Genomic DNA, 16,014 nt, shown 5'->3' on the forward strand with positions numbered 1-16,014 from the left:
TGCTGACAACTCAAATAAATAAGAAATCGAAACATTGCTAACAACTCAAACAAATAATTGAGATCTTGCTAACAACTCAAATAAATAAAAAAATGAGACCTTGCTAACAACTCAAATAAATAAAATATTGGGAGGAGAAGCAGTGTCAATGTTCTGTGTAGCCCCCTATTTGACATGCAAAGTGCACATCCACATCAAGGTTCATAGATGATAATTTCCAATGATCAATTAACTGAGTAAATAAATACCCATACAGTAATTACTTGTTTTGAATAGCACTTCATTTAGATTTGACTGGAAAGCAGGACAGTATATCAGGTGCTAATAGCAAGTTTCCAAACCATATACAACATTTTGCAAACTAATATTACAAGTCACATAGATCTGTCTTACTGCCTGGTTCCATCTGTTGCAAAACTCCTATGAACTTTCACAATGTATGGGTCCTCTCACGCCTTTTGAAATGTCTCCTTCCTCTCTGAAACCCTTCCTTTTTTCTTTAGCTAGACCTCAGACTCCCATTTCTTATTCCCCTATATTGTTCAGTTCCATGTAGTCCACAATATTTTTTTTTCATTTCGTTTCCATAGGCATAAACCTCCCAATAAGATGTGTAAAGCACAGCACGGGGGTATTTCTGGTGCCACCGTCAGAAACAGAACATAGAGTTCCAGTAGTTGTAGCACATCGTGCCCAGTTAGGAGCCTCGCGTACCGGAACATACCAGGAGGACCGGGCAAGAGATGGGTAGGCTAGGCTAGGCATCCCACATTTTTCTGAACTTCTTAGGACAACCTCGACTTGCATAGTTTGCTTTCACCTCCATCAGGCACCAGTCCATATCTTCTTTACATCTATCCATCTCCAGAGACGGATTACTTCTGCAGAGTCAAGCAGTATTTCATCTCATAAAACTTAAATACATATCAAAGAAGATTTTATTCCATTCCTCGGGACAGACTGTCCCCATATTTCTAGCATCACTCTCCTAGCAGTTATCTTGGTTGAGGACATTGGGACTGGATTAGATATCTTTTGACACCTTCCCAAAAAACCCTAATGACTGGATACTGACAAAGACTGCGGACAAAGGTTCCATCACTCTCACACCCTCTCAGGCGCCCAGCAACAGTAATGAAAACCATATTGGCTAACTGTGTCCCTGCACAGTGCATTCGGTGTAGGATTTTCAGCTGTACCAGCCTAAACCCTGAGCAGATTACCACGTCTCTGGGAGTATATTGTGCCTTATCCCATTCTTCCTCGCTTGATGATGTACGAGAGTATTGATGTAAAAATCACATGATGCCCAGATAATTATGCAACTATTAAAGGTTATAAATTATATTTCCTGTCACATTAAAATATAAGGATATGACAACCTAGGATGCGGCCCAATGGTTCGTAATGTTAACAGTGTAGATTCTGCCCATGTTTTATGCTGATTTTAATGAGACATCAATAAGAATTCTCAATACCTAGTTCAAATTAATAACAATTCCCAAAATTACTCTGTGCAGGTGTTTTATGAATTTGAAAGCACATGATTTCTAATGCTCAGTTATCACTCAATTGAGATTGTGGATTAATACATAGTAAGATGCTTATTAGTCAGTCAATCAAGGTTACTTTGGGCAATCTTGGACATTTGAGCAAAGCATGTCTATCAGGCTATGCTGTCAGAGATGCATGCCTTGGAAGTATATGATGAAACTGTAAATTGATTTGTTCGCAGGAGCTTGACCCGGTTACCCTTCATAATCAAGCGTTGATGAACATGGACTCCAAGCCTACAGAGGGCTTTGAGAAGCTGCAGTTTCTGCTGCAGCAGAATCCATTCCCTCCAGAAACCTTCGGGAATCTGCTGCTTCTTTACTGCAAGTATGAGGTAGGTGTTCTACAATGCTATCCTTTCATGTCTAAGATATGCATTCATTGTAGTGGAAGAAATACCATACATTCTGTCTTGCATGACAGCAGAACTATTAATATTATATTTGTTTGAACATAAGCTTACCATTGTTTATGGACGATCAATCTCTAAGTGGATTGCAAATTTCTCATTTTTTCTACACATAACCTATGATTGAAAAATGGAACTAGCACTGGGATTTTAAAATGGATGATATAAGATGTTGTACTAGAAAGTTTGGAAGAGCACCTGGAGCCCATAAGCATTCTGAAATATTTACTGAAAGACTAGTGATTGAGTTAAGCAATAGGTCCAGATTGTCAGATCCGAATTTTCAGAGAAGTTCTTAGTGCTAGACCTGGCACCATTGGCGTGGGTCTCCCTTCCATTTTTGCTGTTGCCTCATGTATTTTTGCAGGTGTTAGATGCTTTGGGCACTGTGCCACTGCTATCCAGTGACACAGTGCAAGTACTCCCTACTGTAAATTGATGTACTTATCAGTGGTTCCATGTTTGGCTATTTGGTTTACTTGTCAGACCCTAGTCTAGTGCACTGAGTGTGCCATGGGCGTGTAAATCCAAATGCTGCTGGTGAGCTTGCAGCACTGGTTGTGCCACCCACAGAAGCAGCGTTGTAAAATGTGTCTAAGGTCTGCCATTGCAGAGCCTGCGTGCTGTCTGGTACTGTCATGCTGACTGGGCAAGTGCACCCAATTGCCAGTCCCTAAACCTTCCCTTTTCTTCATATCAGTCACCCCTATGGTAGGCCCAAGGGCAGGGTGCATTGTAAGTATAAGGTAGGACAAGCCCTGGTGTGTGTGTGGCATGTCCTAATAGTGAAATGCAGCCATTTTCGTTTTTCGCTATTGCAAGGCTACCTGTTCTCCATAGGCCAGAATGGACTGTTAGAGTTATTACATTTTATAATCCTAACTGTCTCAGATAACATGGTAGAAATTCGAGTATAGTATGCCTGAACTCAGAATAATAAAATACATCTTTTAGTGAAGTTGATTTTAATATTTTGTGTTTGCAAATACCACTTTAAGAAAGTAGGTATTTGCTTGTCTAACCATTCAAACCATCCTCTGCTAGGTTGTGTATTCCTGTCTGGTTTTGTGAGTGACAGGGCAGGGGGATTCCAAGAGACAGGCTGAGTCACCGGTCACAGCGGTGAATAGAGATATCTGCATCTATATGGGAGGGAGGAGTTGCACCTGAACCTTGAATAGGGCTGTGCCTGCCTTCCACAATGCTGGCTCCACCTCCTGGGGAGCGGCTGATGTCTCTGCCCTGCACACTGAAAGAAGAGAAGGAGTCCTGTAAACAAAGTGCTCCAGGACTGTACTTGTCTTCCACAATGCTGGCTCCACCTCCTGTGAGGCGTCTGATGTGCCTGCCCTGCACTGTGAAAGGAAAGGAGAAGTCTGGTAAACAGAGTGCTTCAGAACTGGTTTGGACTGGGCAAAGGCCCCTCTCCGCTCAGAGAACAAAGGATTTTGGGGTATAAGTATTGGGACCCTGATCTCAAGAAATGAGATAACTTTGGACTACAAGAAGAAACCTTTACTGAGGAGAGGAACCTGAAGAAACTGAGGAAAGACTATTCCCAAGCTGAAGTGCTGCTTGGGGGGATTGGCCTGCAGTGGTTGCCTTACTGCCAAAGGAAGGAGAAAGGAACTTTGTGTACTTTGCTTTCAACTTGTGAAGGATCTCCAAGGGCTTGCAAAAGAGCTATCCTCCTGCTGAAGTCTCAGGGACAACAGACTTCAACCCCCAGCTCCCCAGAGTTCTTTTGGAAGTACCTGCTGCTGTTTTGGGCCTTCTGAGGAACTGCATGTCGCAAGGAGCTGGAAGCGCGACTCAACGAGAAGAAGCGTGTCGCCGTCGCTGTGCCTGCCGTCGCAACTCCGAAGGAGGGTGTCGCCGCTGGAACTGTCGCACTACACCGCATCGGAGAGAAGCGTGCCGCAACGAAGAGGAAGCGTGTCGCCGTCGCTGCTGCTGCCGTCGCAACTCCGAAGGAGGGTATCGCCGCTGTAGTTGTCGCACTGCACCGCATCAGGAGAAGAATCTCGCAACGAGGTCGGAGCGTGTCGCCGTCGCTGTGCCTGCCGTCGCAACTCCGAAGGAGGGTGTCGTCTCTGGAACTGTCGCACTGCACCGCATCGATCAAGAGCACCTCGCATTCCTGAGAATTCGCATCTTGGATGTCGCCGCTGTAATTCTTGCATCGAGCGGAAGCTTCACACATCGTGGGAGAAGAGTGTCGCCGCTGGAGCTGTTGCCGTTGCATCGTCAGGGTGTCGCTGCTGCAGGCCACGCATCGAACCGAGAACATCTGGCATCCCCGAGAAGCGTGCCACATCTGAAAGATCTTAACGTCTTTATTTCTTTGTATCTGAACTTTGCCGCATTTCCCATCGCTGCGACATTGCTTGTCGTGGAAGCGCAACGTAACCTAAGGTACATTGACGCAGAGTGTCGCATCTAAGAACTGGACTGAAAGCTTAAATCTACCATCTTAAAGTAATCATAGTGTGTATTTTTGTCGTTTATGGTCTTGTGGTAACTATATAAAGTCTACTTATTTTTTATAGAAAGCCTGTGTGGTGTCCATTTGTAGTGTTGTCACTGGGTTACTGTATGTGGTCACAACTGCTTAACTTACAACGTCTCTGAAGTAAAGCCCTTCTGCTCGTGCCAAGCTACCAAGGGGGTGAGCAGGGGTTATTTTGGGAGTGTAATCCCCTTCTCCTGACTAGAGGATAGGGTCCCTATTTGTCACAAGTACCTGCGTGTGCCAACTAGAGACCCCCAAATCTAACATTAGTAGTCAGCGGTGAGGATTCTGGATTTGCATTTGTGACTCATGTACAGTGACTGGTGAACACTACTTAGTGAGTGCAGACCATAAGGTAACCACATACTTTTTGGTAGATTCTTTTTTGGATTTTTTTGTTCTATTTTTGAAAGATGCCTGATTCAGTTGTCATGAGAGATACAGAGTCAGTAGCCTCCATGGATTGTGACTGGGAAGAAGAAAGGCTAGAAAGCTACAAAGTAAAACAGCTGAAGTATTTTTGCAAGAAATTCAAGGATTCCACTGTTGAGTGCACGAAGAAAGAAGAATTCTACAAGGCGCTGAGGGCCTGGGTAGAAGCTAGGAAAACCCCTGAAATTGAGGAGGGGATGACCTTGCAGAAGTACAACAGGAGGAGCCATTGGGCTCAAGAGGAAGGAAACTACCTTCCCCTGCAGGTAGCATTGTGTCTTACAAAAGTCTGTCTCCAGAAGATTTGGAGGACAGAGAGAGATTAAGGAGGCATGAAATGGAGATGACCAAGTTCAAGGTGAATAGGCAACTGGAATTAGAAAACAGAAGGTTAGATCTTGAGGAAAAGAAAAGGCAGTTTGAACATGAAAAAGTTTTGAGGGAGTTGGAGTTTAAAACCAAAAGCTTAGAATGTACTCCTTCTGGTGGCAGCATACCGTCAGTACATACAGAAAGTAGTGTGTGTATTCCCAAGGATGTGGTGAAAGAGTTTTACAAAAGTGATGATATTGGTCAGTGGTTCAGAGCCTATGAGGTAGCCATGTCTTCCCACCGGGTCCCAGAGAGTTTGGGGAGCGGGGTTGTGGGGAAGGTTCCTTAGTGAGAGGCGGAATACATTGTTAGACTTGCCTTCTGAAGTCCACAATTCATACAGCCACACGAAAGATGCATTGATGTCTAGATATGGTTTGACACCTGAGCTCTATAGGCAGAGGTTCAGGAAATGCAAAAAGTTAGAAAACAGAGCATTGGATGGTTGGTAAAGGGCAGCAAAGTTAATGATTTTCAAGGTCTCTTTGATTTGATTGCATGGGAGCACTTGTCTGATAATTGTTTTCCAGAGCTGTGCCACCATCTGATAGATCGGTTACTGCAAAAACAACAATGATGGACAGAATGTGGATCAATGTCACACATTCACCCCAGTCAAAAGATCTGGGCCCAAATCCATTGTTTTTCCACTCCACACCACCCTGGGTTAGACAATGGCGATATGCAAATCAGCGCTGACCCTGTGCCCCATGGGAACAGTCCAGTCCGAACTACAAAAGCCATGTCCTTCCCAGAACGGAAACAAGCATCCGAGGACCGGCCCGGTTTCGAGGTAACACCTCTCATCAGCCCGGCTAGCTTGCTTCCAGTGGTGTGGAGTGCCTGGGACTCACGTCTGAGCATCCCCAGTACACTTAGAGCGGTTACTGCAAAAACAACTATGATGGACAGAATGTGGATCAATGTCACACATTCACCTCAGTCAAAAGATCTGGGCCCAAATCCATCGTTTTTCCACTCCACACCACCCTGGGTTAGACAATGGCGATATGCAAATCAGCGCTGACCCTGTGCCCCATGGGAACAGTCCAGTCCGAACTACAAAAGCCATGTCCTTCCCAGAACGGAAACAAGCATCCGAGGACCGGCCCGGTTTCGAGGTAACACCTCTCATCAGCCCGGCTAGCTTGCTTCCAGTGGTGTGGAGTGCCTGGGACTCACCCCTTTTGTATCACCATCTGATAGATAGCAAGCTGACTAACCCTAGGAAGCTTGCTGAGGAGGCGGACCGCTGGGTGAGCACCCGGGTCCACAAGGGTCACATGGGAGACTCAGCCTAAGGTGGGCAGGGTCCCCAGCAGAAGAGTGGGTGGGACAAGGGTAAAACGAAGGAGTTCTGCAAAGGGCCACAAAGTAGTCCCCAAAGGAACCCCGTGAAAGGTTCCCAGCCTCCCCCTGAGAGAAAGCAAGGGGCCCGACAGGTAGTCCTGTTCCCCAGGGGCCCCTGAAATGTTACAAGTGTGGTGACCTGGGTTATAAGGCGAATGATACCAGGTGCCGCCTGTTTGGTAAACAAGCACCCACTGGTGCTCCGCCCCGGCAGATGGCTGGTGTAGCCTTGGGGGAGGAGATTGATGTCCAAGGTGGGTGGGGTCCCACACAGATGACCTTAGTCTCTTTAGGAGACAGTGAGATGGTCTCAGAAGCTCAGCTGCCCAGGAGCACTAAGAAATATGGGCAGCGAGTGACCGTCAATGGCCAAAAGGTGGAGTCTCTTAGAGATACTGGAGCCAGTGTGACAGCTGTCAGGTGTCACCAGGTGTCGCGAGCAGATTGTCCCTCATGCATTTTGCCGAGTTGTTAACGCCGTCAACACAGAGAGTCATTGTCCAATGGCTCAGGTTCCCTTTGAGGGGGAGGGAGTCTCTGGTACTCTTCAGGTAGCTGTGAGGCCCGCCATGCCTGTTGACTCTTTGTTGGGAAATGATTTGGAGAGCTCCCCTTGGGAAAAGGTGGAGAAAACAACTCACTTGAAGATGGTTGAACTGCCTGACTGAGCGCGCGTGACCACCCGGTCAATATCAGCCAGTAGGGGTTCTCAAGAGGACCTGGAGCCTGGGAGGGAGGTCCAGGAACCTGCCGAAGAGAGAAGTGGCGAGAGGCGCGGGAAACCGGCCCCCGAAGTTCCCATGGCCCAGGACGAGTTAGACCCTGAGGGGGATGCCCTGGAGCCTACCGGGGAGCAAGTAGCTGAACTGGGGGACCTGCCTGAGCTGACCCATTGGCAGCAAGAAGGAGGCCCCTCCAGGGAGGAGTTTTGCAAGGAACAGAGAGAGTGCCCTTCTCGTGTGGGCTTGTGGCAACAGGCTGCAAGCCAGGCAGAAGGTGATCAGTTAGGGTCACACTTGATTTCCTGGGAGAATGGTCTCCTGTATAGTGAACCTAAGGTTGCTGAACCTGGGTTAGCCCCTGTGCTGGTGGTACCCCAGAAGTTCAGAGCCTATCTACTGGGACTGGCTCATGATGTGCCATTAGCAGGACATTTGGGGAAGGACAAGACCTTTGAAAGGCTTGTCACCCACTTTCATTGGCCCCAAATGCGCAAGAGTTCTGATACTCATTGCAGGACTTGTCAGACTTGCCAGGCAAGTGGAAAGAGTGGAAGGAAGCACAAGGCTCCTATCCAGCCATTCCCTGTAGTCAGTACACCCTTTAAGCGGGTGGGGATTGACATTGCGGGCCACTGGACCCCAAGACAGCCATGGGCAACAGGTTCATCCTGGTCTTGGTGGACCATGCCACCCGGTACCTGGAAGCCATACCTCTGAGGACAGTGACGGCCCCGTGGTGGGACGAGCTCTGATGGGAATTTTCTCACGAGTAGGATTCCCTCGCGAGGTAGTGTCTGACCGGGGAACAAACTTCATTTCCAAGTATATGAAGTCCATATGACAGGAGTGTGGTGTAACCTACAAGTTCACCACTCCTTACCACCCCCAAGGAAATGGGTTGGTTGAAAGGTTCAACCCGACCCTGAAGGGCATGATAATGGGTCTTGAGGAACCCATGAGGCGTAAGTGGGACGTCCTCTTACCGTGCCTGTTGTTTGCATACTGGGAGGTGCCACAGAAATCTCTAGGGTTCAGCCCCTTTGAGCTTCTCTATGGACACCCGGTCAGAGGAACTCTGAGTTTGGTTAAAGAAGGCTGGAAGCAATCTCCCAGGAAACCTCCCCAGGATGTATATAGCTACATGCTGGCCTTCAGGAACCAGACTAGGCGTTTCAGGCAACTCTCTGAGGCGAATCTGGAAGCCAGCCAGGAGAAGATGAAGCGCTGGTATGACCAGAATGCCACTCTGGTAGAGCTTCAACCTGGCCAGAAAGTGTGGGTCATGGCCCCAGTGGAGCCCTGCGCTCTCCAGGATAAGTGGACCTGACCATTTGAGGTTGTGGAGCGCAAGAGTCCAGTTACCTATTTGGTGGGCTTGCGGTCTCCTAGGAACCCCTTGAGGGTCCTACATGTCAACCACCTTAAGCCCCACTTAGAGAGGTCTGAAGTGGGCATGCTCTTGGCAACAGGTGCTGGGACGGAAGAGGAGACTGAGCCTCTTCCTGTCCTACTGTCAGCCTCAGAGCAAGATGGGTCAGTGGATGATGTTAACCTCTCTTCCACCCTGACCCTTGAGCAACAGAATGACTGCTGCCAGTTGCTGGGACAGTTTTCTGATCTGTTCTTCCTGGTTCCTGGTGTCACAGATTGGTGCGTCCATGATGTGGACACAGGGGACAGCTGACCTGTGAAGCACAAGTCTTACAGGGTAACTGACAGGGTGAGGGCTTGCATCAAAGAGGAAGTCTCAAAGATGCTTGCGCTTGGGGTGATTGAGTCCTCCAGCAGTCCTTGGGCCAGCCCATTGGTCTTGGTCCCGAAGGCTGCAGCGCTGGGTGCCACACCCGACCTCCAGTTCTGTGTGGACTACAGAGAGCTCAATTTAGTCACGAAGACTGACGCGCACCCTATCCCCAGAGCTGATGAGCTCATAGATCGGCTAGGGGCTGCACCTTTCAGAGGTTGGTCAACCAGGTGTTGGTTGGACTGGAGGAATTCAGTGCCGCCTACCTGGATGACATCGCAGTGTTCAGTGCCAGCTGGGAGGAACATCTGTGCCACCTCTGGGAAGTGTTGATGGCGCTGCAGAAAGCAGGCCTCACGATCAAGGCGAGTAAGTGCCAGATCGGGCAGGGTTCCGTGGTGTACTTGGAATACCAAGTGTGGAGTGGCCAGATGGCGCCCCTACAACCCAAGATTGAAACCATCCTGGCTTGGGAACTGCCCAAAACCCAGACAGAGGTGAGAGCCTTCTTAGTTCTCACAGTGTATTTCAGGAGGTTTGTAAAGGATTATGACAACATTGTTGCACCCTTGACAGAGCTGACTTCCAGGAAGCAGCCCAAGAAGGTGATCTGGACTGACACTTGTCAGAAAGCTTTTGAGGCCCTGAAAGCTGCCATGTGCACGGCGGCCGTGCTCAGGGCACCCAACTTTTCAAGTGAGTTTATCGTTCAGACAGACGCTTCAGAGCATGGTGTGGGGGCTGTTCTTTCACAGATGAATGAGGAGGGCCTAGATCAACCTGTAGCCTTTATCAGTAGAAGGTTACTTCCACGAGAACAGAGGTGGAGTGCTATTGAGCGTGAGGCATTTTCTGTTTTCTGGGCACCGAAGAAGCTGAGACCATACCTTTTTGGGACTCACTTCCGGGTTCAGACAGACCACAGGCCCCTCAGATGGTTGATGCAAATGAGGGGTGAGAATCTAAAGCTGTTGAGGTGGTCTATTTCCCTACAGGGTATGGTCTTTACAGTGGAACACCGCCCTGGTACAGAACACGCCAACGCTGTTGGTCTGTCCAGATTTTTCCGCCTTAGTGAAGAGAACTCCCAGGAATTAGGGTTGTTCTCCCCACTTTTCAGCTGGAGGGGACACATGTTAGACCTGGCACCATTGGCATGTGTCTCCCTTCCATTTTTGCTGTTGCCGCATGTATTTTTGCTGATGTTAGATGCTTTGGGCACTGTGCCACTGCTATCCAGTGCCACAGTGCAAGTGCTCTCTACTGTAAATTGATGTACTAATCAGTGGTGCCATGATTGGATGTTTGGTTTACTTGTCAGACCCTAGTACAGTGGACTGAGTGTGCTCAGGTCGTGTAAATCCAAATGTTGCTGGTGGGCTTGCAGGTTGTGCCACCCACATAAGCAGTCTTGTAAAATGTGTCTAAGGTCTGCCATTGCAGAGTCTGCGTGCAGTCTGGTACTGTCATGCTGACTGGGCAAGTGCACCCACTTCCAGTCCCTAAACCTTCCCTTTTCTTCATATCAGTCACCCCTATGTTAGGCCTAAGGGCAGGGTGCATTGTAAATATAAGGTAGGACAATCCCTGGTGTGTGTGGCATGTCCTAATAGTGAATTACAGCCATTTTCGTTGTTCACTATTGCAAGGCTACCTGTTCTCCATAGGCCAGAATGAGCTGTTAGAGTTATTACATTTTATAATCCTTACTGTCTCAGAGAACATGGTAGAAATTCGAGTTTAGTATGCCTAAACTCAGAATAATAAAATACATATTTCAGTGAAGTTGAATTTAATATTCTGTGTTTGCAAATACCACTTTTAGAAAGTAGGTATTTGCTTGTCTAACCATTCAAACCTGCCTCTGCTAGGTTATGTATTCCTATGTCTGGTTTTGTGAGTGACATGGCTGGGGGATTCTAAGAGACAGGCTGAGTCACCCAGGGGTGACTAGAGAGATCTGCATCTAGATGGGAGGGAGGAGTTGCACCTGAACCTTGAATAGGGCTGTGCCTGCCTTCCACAATGCTGGCTCCACCTCCTGGGGAGCGGCTGATGTCTCTGCCCTGCACACTGAAAGAAGAGAAGGAATCCTGTAAACAAAGTGCTCCAGGACTGGACTTGCCTTCCACAATGCTGGCTCCACCTCCTGTGGGGGGTCTGATGTGCCTGCCCTGCACTGTGAAAGGAAAGGAGAAGTCTGGTAAACAGAGCGCTTCAGAACTGGTTTGGACTGGGCAAAGGCCCCTCTCCCCTCAGAGAACAAAGGATTTTGGTGTATAAGTATTGGGACCCTGATCCCAAGAAATTAGATCACTTTGGACTACAAGAAGAAACATTTACTGAGGAGAGGAACCTGAAGAAACTGAGGAGAGACTATTCCCAAGCTGAAGTGCTGCTTGGGGGGATTGGCCTGCAGTGGTTGCCTTACTGCCAAAGGAAGGAGAAAGGAACTTTGTGTACTTTGCTTTCAACTTGTGAAGTATCTCCAAGGGCTTGGAAAAGAGCTTGCCTGCTGCTGAAGTCTCAGGGACAACGGACTTCAACCCCCAGCTCCCCAGAGTTCTTTTGGAAGTGCCTGCTGCTGTTTTGGGCCTTCTGAGGAACTGCGTTGTCGCAAGGAGCTGGAAGCGCGACTCAACGAGAAGAAGCGTGTCGCCGTCGCTGTGCCTGCCGTCACAACTCCGAAGGAAGGTGTCGGCGCTGGAACTGTCGTATTACACCGCATCGGAGAGAAGCGTGCCGCAATGAAGAGGAAGCGTGTCGCCGTCGCTGCTGCTGCCGTCGCAACTCCGAAGGAGGGCGTCGCCGCTGTAGTTGTTGAACTGCACTGCACCGCACCGCATCAGGAGAAGAATCTCGCAACGAGGTCGGAGCGTGTCGCCGTGCCTGCCATCGCAACTCCGAAGGAGGGTGTCGCCGCTGGAACTGTTGCACTGCACCGCATCGATCAAGAGCACTTCGCATCCCCGAGAAGCGCGCCGCCGTCGGAGCTGCTGCTGTCGCATCTTGAATGTCGCTGCTGTAGTTGTTGCATCGAGCGGAAGCTTCACGCATCGTGGGAGAAGAGTGTCGCCGCTGGAGCTGTTGCTGTCGCATGGTCAGGGTGTCGCCGCTGCAGTCCACGCATCGAACCGAGAACTTCTTGCATCCCCGAGAAGCGATCCACATCTGGAAGATCTTAACGTCTTTATTTCTTTGTTTCTGAACTTTGCCGCATTTCCCAACGCAGCGACATTGCTTGTCGTGGAAGCGCAACGTAACCTAAGGTACATTGACGCAGAGTGTTGCATCTAAGAACTGAACTGAACTAAACTTAAATCTACCATCTTAAAGTAATCAGTGTGTATTTTTGTTGTTTATGGTCTTGTGGTAACTATATAAAGTCTACTTATTTTTTATATAAAGCCTGTGTGGTGTTCATTTGTAGTGTTGTCACTGGGTTACTGTATGTGGTCACAATTGCTTAGCTTACAACGCCTCTGAAGTAAAGCCCTTCTGCTCGTGCCAAGCTACCAAGGGGGTGAGCAGGGGTTATTTTGGGAGTGTAATCTCCTTATCCTGACTAGAGGAGAGGGTCCCTATTTGTCACATGTACCTACATGTGCCAACTAGAGACCCCCAAATCTAACAGTTAGGTTAAGTTTTCTCAGTGTAACGTACAGCTCTTCTGGGCCTTGGCTTAGAATGTTTTGCACCTCCTCAGCTTTGTGGCTCAGGGAGGCTCAGCAGTGCTGTGCCATGAGGCTACACCTTACTTTACCTGCAATAACTCCGACCAGGACCACCGAGGTCCGGCATTTCATAGTAGAGCTTCTGAGCACCTTTGAGCAAGAGCGGGAGCAAAAGTGAGATTAGGAGAGCGCTTAGTTCCATGTAATGGGGGAGAGTGATCCTTGAGCTGGTGACTTTGACTGACATTTGGGGGATCAAGGGCATCTAAAGGCATGGAAACTGGAAACAGCCTTTACATCGCAGCTCGAACTACGCAGTGCCTTATCAATGCGGTCCGCATGACGAATGCATCTTTACAACGGGTTCCTTTACCAAGCAAATCATTACAATGACTTGCCTTAAGATAGGTGTTGTTGGACTGATGTTTGACTTTTAGTCCAACATTTTCCCTAGTGTTGCGGAGACTGGAGTTGGAATAGTAAATTGTGTGGTAAAGGAATGTATTGTAAAGACGCATTAGTAGTTTGGAACGCGTTGTTAAGGCATGCGTGGTAAATGCCAGTGTGGTTCCTACATACAACCGATTAACCTGACACATAATAGCTTGACTAGCAAATGGCTCATCCTGACATGGCCGGCATATGGATAATGTTAGAAGAAAGCCTGGTCTGTGGGTGAAATGCTCACATCGTGGTATGGCTGGCTTATGACAGAACGGGAACAGCATTGCATTACTAGTGTACGCAGGAATCGTCTTATAACTGCGCGATGGGTGAATGCAGTGAACATTATTTCATTGCTTCCATATCGGGGGACATGGGCACAACATGGCAAGGCTGGTATATGAACAAAAATGGCACATTATAGCATTACTGGCAGATGGGGGAACATGACCAAATTACAGTATGTTGGTCACATGGGCACATTGTGGCATGCTTGTTATGGGATGGAAACTGGCATGCCTGGCTTAATGGAACCAGTGCACATCATTGAAATGCTTTGTTTATGGGGTAATCAACTGCGTTGGGGCATGGCTGGCAAATGGACACTACGTAGGCTCGTGATGTCAGTTACCACAAAGTGATAGGGTACCGCATTAAAAACAATAAGCATATATTTCGGGACAAATTAGTGAATTTCTAAAAAAAAGCAATTCGACTCATGGGAACAAGCTAATGTATTTACTATAAATGAAATGTTGAAGTTTAGTGCAAATTTCGTATTTTTAGAAAATGAGAACCTGATATTTAATGACTGTATTTTTATTTTTTCACAAAAAATGGAATAATGTATGTGGTTGACAATTACTTATTTTCTGAAAACAGCAAGGTAATTTCTGGGGCACAATTTGCAGAGTATTAGAAGCTGATATTTGAATTATAACTCGTACTCATTTTGGGCACATATTTCTGAATTTGTGACATCATTGGCTTGGTCATATTGGCCACTTTGTTGATGCTGTGGCAGCTGCTTACCCACGTCGAATCATTGCTTGATCGATATTGATGGCTTTTTATGACCTACGTGGGGATGCTACGGTCTATAAGATCAGAATCGTACAGCTCTGCTTGTTTTTTTTTAAAACTCTTTATTAGCGACTGCAGATCAACATAACATACAATCACATATTCTATCAGTGTACAGACTTTTCTTTTAACTCCCTCAACTAGTAACTCCAGGCCATCAAATGCAGCTGTAAAAGTTTGTTACTAACATATCAGATAAGTCATGCACTTTCTTAACCGTAAAACAGTACAGTCCATTCACCTCCCGTATAGTGTCTCTTACATTATTGTGCATTCGGCTGATATATGTAACAATAGTCCATGATCATCTCGGTCTGACCTTTCCCCACCCACCCCTCTCCCTCCACCCCTTTTCGTACGTCTCCTGGTCCATTCAAGTATCCAGTATACTGTCCAGGCCTTATTCATTAACATCTCAGCTAGTGTAGTTATGCTCAGTTGACCAACCTGCACGCTATCTGGGCTAGGTCGCTACACATCCATCCCACCTCGCTCTCCGCTCTGTCTCACCTAGGGGCCGCCTGCATGAAATGGCTCTTGCTCTCCCTCCATTTCCTCCACCTCCAGTAGCATCTGCTCCCACTCCAGCGCAATCGGGTATTTCCGTTGTCCTCCCTCTTCCTCACTACGCAAACGATTCCCTCTGCTCTACCCCATCTGAGTAAGTCAGAACGCCATACCTGTAGGTCTGGAGGCCTGGCAGACTTCCACCTCATAGTCAGGACCCTGATTGCCAACAGCAAGGATAAGTCTAGGAACTTCACCTGGGCCTTGTGGGATTTAGGGCGTTTCCGGTGACCAATCAGGCAAGGAAGTACCTCCTCCGGGACCGGGAGGGCCGGGATTGTACTAAGGACCTGACAAATCCTACCCCAGTAGCACCGCAGATGAGGGCACGCCCACAGCATATGGATAAGGCCGGCCTCGTCGGCTCTGCACCGAGGACGGCAGTGGGGGGAGTCTGGAAACATTTTATGTAGTCTGTGGGGGGTAAGATATGCCCTGTGTAACACCATGGCTTGTATGAACTTAAACTTAACGTTCCGAGATACCTTTCTAGGGTGTTCTAGGATAACCTTCCAAGCTCCTTCTGTCAGTACCTCGCCGGAGTCTAATGTCCAGGAGTCCCGGAGTGAGTCAAGAGATATTGCAGCATGTTCCCTAATCCCAGTGTAGAGCCAGTGTACCAGGCGCCCCCCATTACCCATATAATAAAGAAGGTGTACCAGTTCGTGCTGTGCAGGTTTAACTCGCTGTGGGGCCCAATGAGTTCGTACGTAATGTGACACTGTGGCATGTAGGATGTAGAGCCTCGGGGGTGCCCCTGTGATTTGCAAAAAGGAGTCGTGATCTAACAGTGCGTCGTCCCCAAAAAGATCACCCACTGTGTCTACCCCTGCATCAGTCCAGGGTCGCAATCTGCCTCGTGTCAGTCGCCCTTGCGGCGTCGCCACGCCTAGTAGAGGTATGTTATCAGCGTACGGCAAGGCCTCTGACGTGTACACCAGTGCTTTCCGCCAGCACAGTAGGGCCGTGTGCAAGAGAGGGTGGTATTCCCGAGGGAACCTGGCTCCAGGCAGAAGCAGAGAGTGCAGTTCGCCCCGTGCCAGTCTATCAGACGTGAGGTCAATCTCGTGGAGAACCCTACCTGCAAGCCATCTCGCCAGCCACTGAAGCTGGCTCGCGTAGTAGTACCCTGAAAGTCCGGTACCCCCAGG

General features: G+C 48.3%; 1 protein-coding gene across 1 annotated transcript in view; it reads left to right on the forward strand.

The window, feature by feature from the left end:
• The window catches only part of LOC144784810 (intraflagellar transport protein 70A), a 177,270-nt gene that overhangs the window by 76,137 nt on the left and 85,119 nt on the right, over positions 1-16,014 (forward strand). The window contains exon 9 of the mRNA XM_078663856.1: positions 1,736-1,888. Coding sequence (XP_078519982.1) covers positions 1,736-1,888 — 153 coding nt within the window. The remainder of the gene's footprint in view (positions 1-1,735; positions 1,889-16,014) is intronic.

The sequence above is a fragment of the Lissotriton helveticus genome, chromosome 10 (genome assembly GCF_964261635.1).
Source record: "Lissotriton helveticus chromosome 10, aLisHel1.1, whole genome shotgun sequence".
Lineage (NCBI taxonomy): Eukaryota > Metazoa > Chordata > Amphibia > Caudata > Salamandridae > Lissotriton > Lissotriton helveticus.